A 15,822-nucleotide genomic window follows, 5' to 3' on the forward strand; every position below is an offset into this window, starting at 1 on the left:
TCCTCTGGTCTGATGAAACAAAAATTGAACTGTTTGGCCATAATGACCATCGTTATGTTTGGAGGAAAAAGGGTGATGCTTGCAAGCCGAAGAACACCATCCCAACCGTGAAGCATGGGGGTGGCAGCATCATGTTGTGGGGGTGCTTTGCTGCAGGAGGGACTGGTGCACTTCACAAAATAGATGGCATCATGAGGAAGGAAAATTATGTGGATATATTGAAGCAACATCTCAAGACATCAGCCAGGAAGTTAAAGCTCGGTCGCAAATGGGTCTTCCAGATGGACAATGACCCCAAGCATACCTCCAAAGTTGTGGCAAAATGGCTTAAGGACAACAAAGTCAAGGTATTGGAGTGGCCATCACAAAGACCTGACCTCAATCCGATAGAAACTTTGTGGGCAGAACTGAAAAAGCGTGTGCGAGCAACGAGGCCTACAAACCTGACTCAGTTACACCAGTTCTGTCTGGAGGAATGGGACAAAATTCCAGCAACTTATTGTGAGAAGCTTGTGGAAGGATACCCAAAACGTTTGTCCCAAGTTAAACAATTTAAAGGCAATGCTACCAAATACTAACAAAGTGTATGTAAACTTCTGACTTCAACAGCACAACTTTTGATTGAAAAAATGTGTTAGTATATTTTGAAATTAACGTTAACCAAGATAAACGCTGTAAAAGTGTTGTTTATTGCAAGTTCACGTTAACTAATGTTGTTAACTAATGTTAACAAATGAAACCTTATTATAAAATGTTACCCACACATTTAAAGACCCCACGAAATCAAAATGAGAGTACATCAACACAGGAAAGAAAACCTTAAATCATTCATGAGGTCTTAAAATGTACCATTTCAAATCAACATCCCCAAATATACACTCATCCACACACACAACGCACAGACGGCAATGAATCCATCAGAGATACTAAAGGAAATAAAAGCATGATTGACTGAATGTCACATTTATTAAACTTAGCATTGTTTACTCTCTCTCTACTCTGTAGTTCAGTATAGTTGATACACTAATACTTCATTTTAAAACACTTTGTGCCTCTACACATCATTAATACACTTATTGCAACAACAGAGGCCTTGGAAAGGGGTTCGAGGGGGTGTTGCTACCTGACACAGAGGGGAAGCCACAGGTGGGATGTGTGCATTCTTTATACAGATGCAACATTTAAATGGAGAGCCGACTTCAATTTTAAGCAGGAAACATTTCACTATCCATAGAGAGATTTTTTTTTTTTCTGGCTCCTGGCTTTAGTCCTCTTCCATACGGAATAAACGGAAAGTTCCAAAGGCCGTGAGCAGTCCGATCAAACGAGATGTCCATAAGAGCGTCCACTTTCAGAACTGTCCTATCACAGGCTTATTCTGTTCCACACTGTCCAATCCAATTCATCAAATCCATCCGAGTCTCTGCTGGCCCCGCCTTCGCCGTCTCTGGCCGATATAAACTGTACGTCAGCCAGCGGTGACACAGTAACTGCGAATGCAATAACATCCTGTGCATCAGTATTGTGAAACACTGAAATCACACAACAGCTTTTGAAAAAATATTTACAGACAAAAAAGAACATCGGTTAACAGGGTAATCTCTCGAAAACCATAGAGAAACGTCCAATTTAACACCCCTCCCACCCAAGTAAATAATTATATTTTATATATATATATATATATATATACACACACACACACACACACATATATATATATATATATATATATTGCATAAAAGAAAGGCTATTTTAAGACTTTCATGTCAATTATTATTTTCCCTCCTAATGTAATGCCTAATGTAATGCAAAAAATATATAATGTAATATTTAAATTGAAAATCACATTTGTAAAGTACTATTGTAATACAGTTATCTAATTTAGGCTGATCTTATATATAAAATAATAATAATAATAATAATTGTGTCCGGGTGGTTTTCATTACTGTTTTACAGTAATTATAATTTTTTTTTTTTTCAGAAAACAGTCTTGAAATTTAGGGGATTTAACACACCTCCCACCCTAAAAAATAAGTAATATTGCACATAAGATTATACCATTAAACCCCCCCCCCATTCTCATCACTGTAATGCTGCAAAAAATAAAGGTATATATATATATATATATATATATATATAGTATATATATATATATATATATATATATACACAGTTATTAAAATTTCTCATTTATAAACATACACCATGGTAATATTTGTTGTACTGCCTTTGCTGATTTTATTAAATTTTTTTATAATTGTGTCAGAATCATCCTTTCTGGACAAAAGATTTTATTTCATTTTATAAATATGAAATACTTGTGATTTAATTTTAATGAGATATAATGCAAATGAGATATTTTTCCATTGCAGTAATGAAAATTAGGGGGAAATGTGCTTAATTGTCATAAAAATAATATTGCAAAAAAAATAAAAAATAATAAAAAAAAATAAATAAAAATCTTTATTTTCTTTATGCAAACATTTTTCTTTTGATTTTGCCAATGTTTCTCAGTGAGATTCACCCTAACTTCATACTTCTCTAAATGTACATCTCTCAGTCATGTAATATAGATATTTCTACCTTCTATTCATACATTTACAACCAAACGTACAAGACATGCACAGTGAAGAAATAGCATTTCACAATTAAACATACAGTGCTCTTTATCAATGTGAAACATTTCAGGTAACATACAGTGCAGGGTGTGGACGCAAAGTGGTAAATGAAGTTTATGCCAAGGATGCGTGACAAAAATCTCCCTACACCAGTTGCTTAGCAACCTCCCCTGTTTCCAGATTCACTCACATGATGCTTAGGACAAAAATCTGAGATGTATCTCTATTAAAACATACAGTACAGTTTATAACACTGATATACAATGTATTGCACAGTTAAAAGTGTACAGAGGATGCAGATGAATGACTCAGGTGAGTTGTTTGTCTGTATAGTTAATAATGAATGATGCATTGTCTCAGCTCAGAGCATGTCTTCAAGCATGAATAGAAATGTATGACGTATTTATGTACAACAGAGTGAGTTAAAAGTCAACATGAAATTAAAATTGACCCTATTAAATTTCTTAATGTGTGTTCCTGGTCTTCCTTTGCTCCATTCTGGTATATAATATCCACTTTTCAGGATACAATCAATTCCCAACAGATAAAACTAAGACCTGCTGTTTATGTTTTCTCAAACATCCTGTTTTATTCTAAAAATGTGTCACATAATGAAAGTAAAATGCGAATGGCATTTCATGTTGACTTTGAAAAAAATGTCTGAATCGTGCTTAAGAATTAACTAACGCTGATTACGGATTGAACAAACTCAAATAATTTTGGCCAATCAGAGTCATTCTCTCTCCCCAGCGACATCACACAGCACGAGAGCATTACCTGTAAGTCTCGTGTGGGCCGTCCCCTCCCCTTAAGACAGAACGTTCCCCTCTGCTCGGCTGAACCCCGTGAACAAAACCTCTGAGCAGTTATCTGTGTGTATACAACCAGTGTCATGATGCTGTTTCAGTATGTGCCAAGAGAAAAGGGTGGAAGCAGACGAAAGCCATGCATCAAACAAAAGTGGGCAGTTCGCGTGTTCTCCACGAATGCACACGTGTTCTCCACAATGCACACACAATCCTTTGATTTGTAGTTGCAGGTGGAGACAGATGGGCCCATGCACACATGAACAGTGAGGTAGCAACACAGCAGGTCCATCAAAAATAAACACGTAGCCCCAAAAACATGCACATTTATACAGCAAACAAACAGACAAACAATTAAATTCAACCAGACAGTGTACAGACACATCAGCTCAAACTTGTCTTGTATTTGGAAGCACATGCCAAATATACCTCATGTTAGCTACCTCTACTCTCCTCGAGTATGTTTTCTGTCTATTTAGAGTGCTTCATACTCCAGGGACCCAGTCCAAAGTCTTTATGCTGGGCACTAGGAGGCAATTATGCGTAAGAGCGACTCATTTACACAGAATATGAGAAATCCACATGATGGGCCCTATTTTAAGAGGGCTTGCTCCAAGCGCTGCACTATGCTTTAAGTCATCAGTGCAAGGTCAGTGGGCCTGGCCAAGAAGTTTTCATATTTTTGTGCAATTTTCGAGCAAGTGGGTTTGGCGAAATTTCATGCACAAAGTGCTGTTTAATCCTGAGGTTCTTCTTCGGTTATTGCACCGTCTGCATCCTATTATATAGCCATTCCTTGTCAAACACCAACGATATAAACAAAGACAGCACATTTATAAGAAGTTGGTAGTGGAAATGGACTGAATGTAGTGAATTCGAAGAATAGAAATACTGTACAGTGTTACTATGACAGTGACATGCTCCTTATAGAAGCATAGAAAATGTGATTCTCGTCAGGATTTGCATGTACGTTTCGTTAAATTAAAGAGAATTTAAGTATTATTAATCTTTTATCTACTGACACACAAATCATGGCTAGTATTAACAGTGATTGTATCGGCACGCATTTTATAATTTATTTATTGAAACACAGAAAAAAAAAAAGGTAGCCAAACAATTGTCTAAATTCGAATTACACTTCAAACAAAACAAAAATATAATCTAAATAACTAAGTGGTAAAAAAATCATATCAAATCCAAACGATTTACTTTCTCCAACTCCTTGGAGGACTAAAAAATCTTGCAGTGACTTAAAAATTACTCTAAGACAACAGGTGGAAAATTACTAGTACAAATTAGATCATAAATGCAATTGTAAATATAAACACAATAATAATAATTATAATAATAATTGAAAAATAAACCATGACCTATAGATATTTGACACAAATCTAATAAATTCTTGTTTCATAAAACAGCTACAACAGTGATTGTCAGGGACATAATTTGATGTTCCGCTATATTTTCAGAGTTTGAACATGAACTTTATCACCACCTGCTGGTGGAATCTCCAAACTGCAAATGCAGGAACTGAGTTTAGACTTTGCGCTGAAAATATACCTGCTCATGAAACGTTTTAGCCAGTGACCTATTTCTCAGGAAAATAGCAAATTGCGCTTTGTGCCACTTCATTAACACACAATACACACATAGTTTGCATGCATACACCCACAGATAGCGCAAACACTCACACTCACGGCCACTTGCACTAGCAAGAAAATTGCGCTTAGAATAAGCGCACTCTCAAAAATATCTCCACTGATGTAGCTCATGATCTTTGCGCACTCACGGAATTATAACCCTTTGTTTCTTATTATAAAATGTCTTATTTCACTCTGCACACACACACACACACACACACACACACACACACACATACATACATATACATATATATATATATATATATATATATATGTATGTGTGTCCCGATACCATTTTTTTGAGAACAAGTACCGACACTTCCTTTTTGGCACTCGCCGATACTGTTTTTTTTTTTTTTTTTTTTAATTCCATATCAACAGTTTATTTAAAATTTTTATCACCAAAATGGTGTCTGAATACATGAATTAATTGAAACTTGAGTCTAATGAAAACCGAACATTTAATTTTAACATAATATTCTATTATTTTTATCAAGAGAAGTGCTTTTATACAGAACTTCATAGAACAATCCAAAATACAAAATTGTTGAGTTTTTGTCAAATAAAATGCTGAAAAACAGAGCATCACAGATGTGAGATATTGCTTAAATATTATACATTTACTATTTATTTATTATTACTATTATTATTAGTAGTAGTATTACAGTGAATACTACACAACTATACAGTAGTGATATATTTGTATCATACTTTTTTCCATTTAAATGGGGCTTTTATTTTGGCGGAAGCTTTTATTTTGGAGTGAGGCCCTTTTCATTTCTGTGTGTTTTTGAGGGTAGCTTCTCACTTCCGGAAAAGCAGGTCGCTATGTGACCCAATGTGCTTATTAAACTGCAAAAGGCTGCTTTTTAACTAAATATGTAGTTTGTATGTGTCTCGTGCAACAAAGTTAATTAGCGCTCTGCTCACTGTCATCCACTGCAAACAGAGTGCGCGATGCTCATGATGGCGTTTTCCATAAATGAGCCAAAAAGCTCTAAAATGTACGAGCAATTCGCATGAGCACACATCTGGCTCCACATATTCACAAGCGCTCACATTTGAAGAATGCAACACATGCAAACTAATTATAAGTAAACGTATTTATCTCATTAAAATGCAACCAGTTTAATAATCACACTAGAACATGGACACATAAGGAAGCACATTTATATAGTAAATGTGTATAGTAATCGCTAAATTGACAGGGAAGAGGTTAAAGTATAACCCCACCCACTATAGGTGGGTCTTTACAGTACATTTGGCTATATGAATAAGTGGGCGTGGCCTCAGGGGATTGATGGGATTGGGGAACGGGAGCGGTGTATCGAACAGGGCGACGTCACTGGAGAGAGATGCGGAGTGTTACCCGCCAAACCCGCTATGTTGTTTAAGCTTCTGGGATTGAGAGCACAAAGACAACACAAAACACAGAAAAACGTCTCAGGGACACAACCACAGGGGTGTTAGCCAAGACAGGCGAGCTGAGGCAGAGCGCTACAATTACCATGCGCACATATACTGTAGTCTATCAGACAATATCACATTCACTAGTGTCCAGCAATCAGAATGTGAAAGATTTAAAAACAGTTTTTAAACATGTCTAAAACATTTATAATAAAGGTTTACATGGGTTTATCTAGCTGTACTTCATTTAACAGTTAAAAAGAAAAATCTAGAAAGGGTTTTCTTGACATTTTGATCACTGAACACATTTTTTGTGTAACTGAATCAAATTGCTCAAGTTGTAATATCACTTTGCAAACACAATGATCAATATAAAAAGAGGGCATTTTAATATTTTAAACAAATTATCTATGATAACTTCTATCTTAAGAAACTAAACCACAACAGCTCTAATCATGATGATGATGATGATGATGATGATATTGAAAAAATATATCAAGATATTTTACAAAAGGCCAGACTGGATGGAAATAGCAACTAAAACTGTACAAAAGGTTTTTGTTTTTGTTTTTTTTTTACAAAAAAAAAGTTTCAAATACTTCCTCTTATGTAACTTTCTCTTTATTTGGAACTTGACAATGGTCAAAGTAAAAAAAAATAAAAACTAAATTCAAAATAAAAACCAAAAAACCCAACTTGGCTTTTAAATCATTCTTAACATAATGCTACATTTCACATTATGCCACATTTCAGTCACATACTGTATGTTGTTGACCATTATTATTATTATTATTATTATTATTTTCCTCAAGAAACTCAAGATCTTCCCAAATCAATGCAACAAAGAAAATAACGCATAAAAAATCCAAACAAACACTTGATGACTGAATTAATGCGGAGCACATCTTTTGCCTTTCATAATATTCTTTTGCATGCTTCATTTTGAGGAGGAAACAAATTGCTTGTATTACGAATGATTATCATCGCGCAACAATTTGCATATTATATTTTTCTGCTCTGTGTTGGCTTTTGTGAGCCTACACCACAGATGTTGCACCTGTTTTAATATGAAGCTCCTCTTCATTTTCTTGACTTGTTTGGGAGTCATCCCGTTCTGTGGAGATGTTTTTCTCAGGTACGAAATGATTGAGTGCGTGCGAGTGATCCTGCTCTGTGCTCTCTTGTAAATATCGGGAACCTTGACTCGTGCGCACTGAGATAGCGCACGCAACACTCACGTGAAACACAGATGAGTGTGTCAGATGAGAAGCATAATAAGTGCTTACGAAGCGCCGAACACAAGATGAATGTCATTGAATTTGGTTGGGCGGCCGCCAAAATTTTATTCATGTCTTTTTGAAAGACTGTCCACTGATAGATAAGCCACTGGACATTTAAATATCGTGATATACACAATATAGCAAAATCTCTATCGATTGACACTTTATATTGTCGCCATGATATACAGCATGTTGTCATATCGCCAAGCCCTAATTTAGTGTGACATTTTCATTGGAAAAGTCATAGATTAGCATGTGAAAGACCAATAAGCGTGTTTTAGCTAGTGTTGACCTTCTATGCCTTTTAGTGCTGGCTGTGGTGAGGGGACATCCGGCAGTGACAGAGCAAACACGACCCCTAGTGCCACTGAGCGGGACCACATTTAGTCTCCCAGGAGGGTTATTAGCCTAGCATGTGTGTCTCAAACCGTACAGACATGTGGCCACAGGCGCTAACATCTGTCTTGTCATGAGGTCAAACTGGTTAAGTATTCATGGTTTGTGGATAGAGTTTGGTCTTTAGGTCTTTAGTTTAGAGAATAACAGACTAGCATGAAGTCCTTTGCAACTAATAATCACAAATATAAAATATAATCTCATTAAAATCTTCTGAACAGTTAAAGTTGTCTTCATTTCCATCCAGAAGTGAATGCTGATGTCAATGGAAGATGATGATATTCGCTGGGCTAACAGTTACGACAGTATACTTTACCGTAGCGTAGCTTAGCTTGTCTTTGTTTTGAATGAATTAATGAGATGAGGTTCGAGTTTTAGAAAGTGCGACTTGTCGTTTAGGCACTGGAATGGTCATTAGGGGATCTGATTGGATGTTTATGCAGAATGGAGGGCTCTGATTGGCCGAGAACAATATACCTGTTTTACGCATAGCTGAGTCTGCTGTGCAAGTATAATCGCTGGCGGCCAACAGGAAGCACGTCCCTTCAGTATGACGGTCTTGTTCACGCATGCTAGAATGACGCATGGGTATCCGTTCCTCTGGAGACATTGTGATGTCACTTCCTGCGCTGCAGTCTCCTGACAACACTGGGGAGGAAGAAGAGAGTGTGTGAAAAACATCATCTTGTTATATAGGTCTTGGGGTGGTGTGACCATTATCTTACAGTAGTAGCTACACATAGGCATTTTGAGACATATAAAACAAAAATCATATATGGGTGTTTCTTCCATTTCGGCCACTTAGCACTGCAGATTTCTAGAAAGAAAATTCTCCTTGAAATACTTTTGACACTCTCTTGTTTTATTTCATATAAATATATTATGGAAAAAAAATGTAATGATCGGTTTACAAAAGAATTGCGCTTTTCTAACTATTTTTCCTCATGACTTATTAATTCTGACTTTTGGACAACCAACTTTCATGTGTCTTCTTTCAAAAAATAGAGTTTGTATTTTCAGGCTTGTGGTCAAAACAAGGGGCAAAGGTTAACAGGTTAATTTGCCTACTAACAATGTCCAACGGTGTGCTGGGAATTTACATGACTTTTCCTGTGATGCATGAACACACAGTGTCATTTCCAGCACATCTCAAATTCTGTAAATTCTGTGCTGGAAATGACGCTGATGGAAATTACATGTGACCTTTTTTTTTTTTTTTTTTTTTTAAATAAAATGGCCAACTACTTTGTCTTGCTGAGGCTAATTTCAGTTCTAGCATTTTATGTATACTAAATACACAGAATTAAATATTTTCACACTTTTTGCATAATTTGGCAAAATTACAGCTTGATTAGAAATGATGCCCATTAAAACACTTTGCTCAAGTGATATTAACCTCGATTAATTTGTTTTTCTTTTTTCAAACAAATCTCATTTTCATCTCATGCATGTTTTTCACTGACCCTTTTGTGCACTTGATTAACAAGTACAGTATTTCCCATTAATTACCTAGACTGTGGTGGCCCCCCTGCAGTACACGTGCATGCTCAAACACACACACACACACACACACACACACACACACACACACACACACACAGAGGAAGCAATTATCTAACGTTTACGTTATAACCAGCGGCTCTGACAACATAACTAATTCAGCATCTGAGGAGCAAGTTCAACACAGGAAACCAATTTTGCTTCATTTCTTTGATGGCTTAATGTGTTTGATTAAATTACTAATAGAGCACAAAATTGTTTACAAGAACACAAAGTTCTTCATAGATCTAGCCTCTTAATTTTGCACTCAAAATGCACAGGATTGGATGCATTTAACTTTAAAATGTATAAAGTTTTCTTACGGGGGAGCATGCCCCCGGACCCCCCGAGAGGGTCCGAGGTCCACCCACCACAACCTCACAAAATCCTGTATAGGTAAAAAATTGTTTGGTGTGGGGGAAATTATATCACAAATGAGGGACAGACATAGTTTTTGAAAAACTGATAGAAAACATTTTCACACAATAAACATTGATATGTTTTGTTTATTTCACTCTTTGTTTAGATGATCATAATTTTAAGTGTATGTTTATAGTTTAATATTAAAAGTTTGTTTCTGGGACAAGATTAAAACATTAAAATCTATACATAAAAGATGTTTGAAAAGTACCAAAAATAAATGATCAAGGCCTGGTAAAAAGTTTCCAATTCAGTTTTAATGTGACCTTCATATATATATATATATATATATATATATATATATATATATATATATATATATATATATATATATATATATATATAAAGCTGAAATCTGCTCATTTTAAATAAATTAAACACCTGGGCCATGAAAGTGCCCAAAGATGAATAACACCCAATAAATAAAGAGGTAATGTCTATCTTTGGATGATCAGATTAACTAAATGCTGTACAAATTAAAGGTTCATCAACTCATTTCACTATTTTCTCTTTTTAATTGGAGCTTGATGAATTCAAATCAAAATATAAGATAATTTATAACAAATAATTGACAAATATGGCATCAGTGCAAAACAGCCTCACATTATATGGTATAACACTTGAATGTAAATCAATAGACTCAAAAGAGTCAAAAAAAACAACTTTTAATTCAGATATATGATGATTAATTTTTCTAAAATTGCTGATAAACACACGACTGTAACTGGACATCAATTGAATTCTTTATTAATGCGGCAAGTTGCAACGCTGCTCAGCAACTGTAAACAACTAAACTTTGATTTCCTTTTTTCCCCAAGTTCTTCCTCATCTGGATTTCAGCTTTATTCATTACATTACTCCATGTTTCTTCATCACTCTCAAATGTAAATAACGAAAAGCTGTCCTGCCACACAAATAAATCTACCGCCGGCCTTATTTAGGCCACAGCCCAGCTAGAGACAAGAGGTGAGAGGTCAATCTGAGGACCAAAATAGGATGGAAATTAGGTCGATAGAATGAGTCATCAAAACCGCCGTGTGAGCTGGAGGTGTGTGTGTGTGTGTGTGAGAGGGAGTGAGAAGGAAAGCTCGAAAGAACAGCTGTGTTGGGACTGTGTGAGTTCCCTTGTGTGTGTGATCTTAAAGACATTTTTGTATCTAGGAATGTTTGTGATTTATCATTGTCTGCTTTAATGCTTTCCATCCTTAAGGGTTTGAGCTCATTTCCCAAAAGCATACAGCAAAATATCATCATTAGTTCACCTTGAAATTCAGTCATCGATTAAGGCCCTAGCACACTTGTGAAGTGATTCTTCGTTCTTTGTTCAGAGCCAAAAACAAGTTCGAAATAGCCGAGCAACAACATACTGTTTGTGAACATTCAGACAACGGCCACACTGCAGTGGGAGGCGTTTAGAGGAGCATTTAAGACTACATGTAAGAGACTACATATAAAACATCAAGTAATACGACATTAAAATGTGTTATCAATGACTTCATGCATCAGTAAAGAAGCTGTTTTAACTTCTCGATGATGATTTAAAGTAATATATATGCAGTAGATAATGTGTAATTTGTAATGTTTACCTTTTGGATTCATGGCGCTAATGTGCTAAAATGCTATCCGAGGCCATAATATGCACCAATTACAGTCTGTTTTTGTAATTTATGATGACACTGATACTACTGCAAAGATGGCTGTATAAAGGAGTGTTAATGGGTAGAATACAGACAAAAGAATGATGATTACAGGCATATTTTAGTTTGGGCAGATGTGTGAATGGCTTTTGGCTGCAGATGACACATGAGTGAATGGGCACTTAAGATTATTTGAGCAGATTTGATTCCATTTGTAGACAATTTAAGCAATAAAAAAATTGCATGACATGGTCTTGGAAAATGTCTATGCGAATGATTGTACAGATGTAGGTAAATTTGCACCAGCTCGCTCATGACTGTTCTTAACTGACTGAACGGGAATTCGTTGTCAGCCTCAAAGTAGGTGGAGTTCCAGGTCACACCTACCGATGACATGGACCAATGGTTTTCCTGAAAGTTCGCCCTGGCAAGCTGTTACAAACCACCAAAACGACCTCAAAAATACCTTCGTTTTGGCCTGATTTTGTTCTTAATGGCATCGCTCACATTCTTTCTTCGATTTAGTAGGAAGTGTGCAGGGGGCTTTATTCAACCTCATGTTGTCATGGGTGAACTAACTCTTTTATAAAATATGTATTTACATGAGCATGTTTGCAATTTTCTTAATAACTAAATGTATTAACTGTCACAGTACTTTCTGTTCATAGTAAACAACATTTTGAATGGCTAATGACAGCAATAATCAACCATGAAAACACAATCATTGCATGACTGGACTTTTTTTTACTTTAAATGATTTCACACTAATTGAAGTCGAGTAACTATTTGCAAGTGTCCCAAAAATGTACCTTAAGCAGAAATAAATGTACCAAAAATATTGATGACATCATCTTGCACCGCACATATTTTTGTCAAATCGAATGCTCAAATTGAGCAACAGTGATGATGCATTTCTGCGTTATAAGCATAAATCCTGCAAACTGTATTATTTATTATTTTGTGTTCATTTATAACATTATACTTTGTATTTATTTACCCAGTAATAATTACAGCAATAACAAATAAACTACAGGTGCGATAGGGTTTAAAATACAGAGTAAACTCATCATCTTTCTTTCTTCAGTCCACCACTTGCTGATTTTTTTTCTTTTAGAGAAAATGCAAATGCAAAAATTATATTTGCTATGGTCTCCCATTCACTGCTGTAGAAGTTTATCTCGCTATGCTTTATTTCCGCGTTCCAAACCAGGAAATGTGGAAAAAGGTGCATTCATGGTTCACAGATGTGATGTAATTAAAGCCTATTGGCCATTCCAAAAAAATGGGACAAAAAGGCAAAAAAAATAAATAAAAATAAAATACAAATAAATAAATAAATAAAAAAAGAATAGCACAGATGGAACTCGCTCCACCTCTTGCCCAAAATTACCAAAAATAGTAGTCATCCCTACACTCTAGACACTGACGTCTAATACATCTAATAAAGGCTACCTTTACTCAAATCAACTGCAGTTTCATATTCTCACTGTAGTCTCTACACAAGATTATGTCAGACTGATATATTCCACTGGCATCCGCTCCATCTTCAAGGTTTGAATGCTCCTGAATGCATCACACCCTTATCTCCGTGGCAACAGGCGAACAGCAAGCGAGCTGTGCTAGATCTGTGCCCTCCCCTATTCTCAGCTCTCTGAGGAATTTCTCAAATGCCATCAGCTTTTACCCTGTAGGAAAAAAAAAAACTCACATAACCCACGCTTTTCCTAATTGAATGGAATAGATAGCACAGCTTTCAGTTCTTGGGTGAATCACTTTTTGACACTAACATGAAATTAGCAATTGTAGAAATAATGACTGCTTCCAAATAGGTTTCTCAAACACTCCTACCACCCCTTCCAACCAACCCTGACCACCATTGTTAGGACAAACAGGTAGCCCTGCCCCAAAATCAAGCTATTGGTTGAGACAGAAGTTGATATGTCACTCCCCTTAATCAAACAATGTTCTGTGCTACAGTGTTTATGGGTGAATCTCACGAAAATATAAAGTCCAGGACACATTTCACTGCAAAATCATGAGAAAACAAAATAAGAAATTATGTGACAATATAATAAGTTAAGCACATGCCTACCTGTTTTACTAGTTCTTTTTATGAATTATTCGCATTTGTAATTCTAATTTCTCTCTCATTATTGTAATATTAGTATTATAGAAAAAATTACAGCATTAAAGGCAGCAAAACAAATACCACAATATATAAATCATTTACAGTTTAAATAAAAATAATAATAATAATAATAATAATAAAAAATTATTATTATTTAATTATAACAATAATAATAAGAATTATTATTATTATTATTTAATAATTATTATTATTATAATCATCATTATTATTATTTTGCATAATAATTAGGGCTGGGCTAGATATAATATATTAATGATATAATAGTGATTATATTTTTTTTGCATAACTTTAATCCTCAAAATTATAATAATTACGTATCATTATAATGATATTCAACTTGACTGAATCCCACAATAATAATTCAGTATCTCTAGAATTTACTAGAAAGGTGCCAAAAACCAAAAACATCCAGTGAGCGGCAGTTCTCTGGTTTAAAATGTCTTGTTGATGAGAGAGGTCAACAGAGAATGGCCAGACTGGTTAGAACTGACAAAGTCTACGGTAACTCAGATAACCACTCTGTACAATTGTGGTGAGAAGACCATCTCTGAATGATATTCTGAGATGCGGGTTGGCACTGTTTTGGCAGCACATGGGGGACCTACACAATATTAGGCAGGTGGTTTTAATGTTATGGCTGATCGGTGCATATTGAATATTGTCAATAGGCTAAAAAAAGTGGAGATTTTTTCTAGCCATATTGCCCAGACCTAATTATACAGTCTTACTGACAATGATATTTTTGCAATCCAGTAATGAGAATTTGGGGATAACGTGCTTAATTGTCATGAAAATAATGTCACAAAGCACACTTTTCAAAGTTAGTGAAAAAAAAAAAAAAATCTTTTTGATTCTCACCTGAGCGATGACGCTCCAGTCCTCTGCTCTGGCCCAGGCACAGTTCTCCCTGCGTGCTGTTACAGGCTGTACTGAGGTCAGTTTTGCAGTATGATGGGGATCCTGTCTGCACAGCCTGTGGGATGTGTTTCTTTCTCTTCTTGGGAAGCTTCTGTTTGGCCATGGCTAATGAGTAATACATGCCAAAGTTATTCACAATGACCGGCACTGGCATGGCTATCGTCAGCACGCCCGCGAGGGCGCACAGCGCACCAACCAACATGCCAGACCATGTCTGAGGGTACATGTCTCCATAACCCAAAGTCGTCATGGTGACCACTGCCCACCAGAAGCCAATGGGGATGTTCTTGAACATGGTGTGGTGGCTGGCCGTCGGGTCGTTAGGACTGGCCCCGATCCGCTCGGCGTAGTAGATCATGGTGGCGAAGATGAGGACTCCCAAAGCGAGGAAGATGATGAGTAGTAGAAATTCATTGGTGCTGGCACGCAGAGTGTGTCCTAGCACTCGTAGGCCCACAAAGTGACGTGTCAGCTTGAAGATCCTCAAAATACGCACAAACCGTACCACACGCAAGAACCCCAAAACATCTTTTGCCGCTTTGGAGGAGAGTCCGCTCAAGCCCACCTCCAAGTAGAAAGGAAGAATTGCCACAAAGTCAATGATGTTCAAGACGCTTTTCACAAACTCCAACTTGTCGGGACTGAACGTTACGCGCACCAGGAACTCGAAGGTGAACCAGAGAACGCAAACTCCCTCAACGTAGGTGAGCGCTGGATCCGTTTCGATCTCGTACTGCTGGCTCAGATCTGTGAAACTGTCGTTCCGAAAGACGTCCGTTTTGTTGATGATGGTGTTAAAGGCCTCGTGGGTCTCCAGGCAGAAGGTTGTGATGGAAACCAGGATGAAGAACAAAGAGGCGAATGCAATAAACTGGAAAGAGAAAGAAAGAAAACAGTGCAGTTTCACACAATGCCTTGCACAGACACTATATTTAAAAGGTCCACTAGTTTAGTTTGAAAGGGGACAGCATCCATTAGCAACTATTTGTAGCCTGCAAGCATTCAAACT

The 15,822-nt window shown here is 36.4% G+C and overlaps 1 protein-coding gene across 3 annotated transcripts in view; it reads right to left on the reverse strand.

Moving 5' to 3' along the window:
• Positions 1-967: 967 nt before the first annotated feature.
• LOC127436522 (potassium voltage-gated channel subfamily C member 2-like) overlaps positions 968-15,822 on the reverse strand; it is a 53,996-nt gene continuing 39,141 nt past the window's right edge. Inside the window, exons 2-5 of one of the 3 annotated variants that reach the window (XM_051690777.1) lie at positions 14,754-15,684; positions 8,628-8,798; positions 3,396-3,488; positions 1,365-1,490 (exon numbers count right to left, since the gene is read on the reverse strand). In XM_051690777.1, coding sequence (XP_051546737.1) covers positions 3,427-3,488; positions 8,628-8,798; positions 14,754-15,684 — 1,164 coding nt within the window. In that variant the 3' untranslated portion in view covers positions 1,365-1,490; positions 3,396-3,426. Of the gene's footprint in view, positions 1,491-3,395; positions 3,489-8,627; positions 8,799-13,380; positions 13,432-14,753; positions 15,685-15,822 lie in introns of those variants that run through there. The other 2 variants (XM_051690776.1, XM_051690778.1) reach the window with 2 other exon arrangements.

This window comes from Myxocyprinus asiaticus, chromosome 47 (assembly GCF_019703515.2).
Source record: "Myxocyprinus asiaticus isolate MX2 ecotype Aquarium Trade chromosome 47, UBuf_Myxa_2, whole genome shotgun sequence".
Taxonomy (NCBI): Eukaryota; Metazoa; Chordata; class Actinopteri; order Cypriniformes; family Catostomidae; genus Myxocyprinus; species Myxocyprinus asiaticus.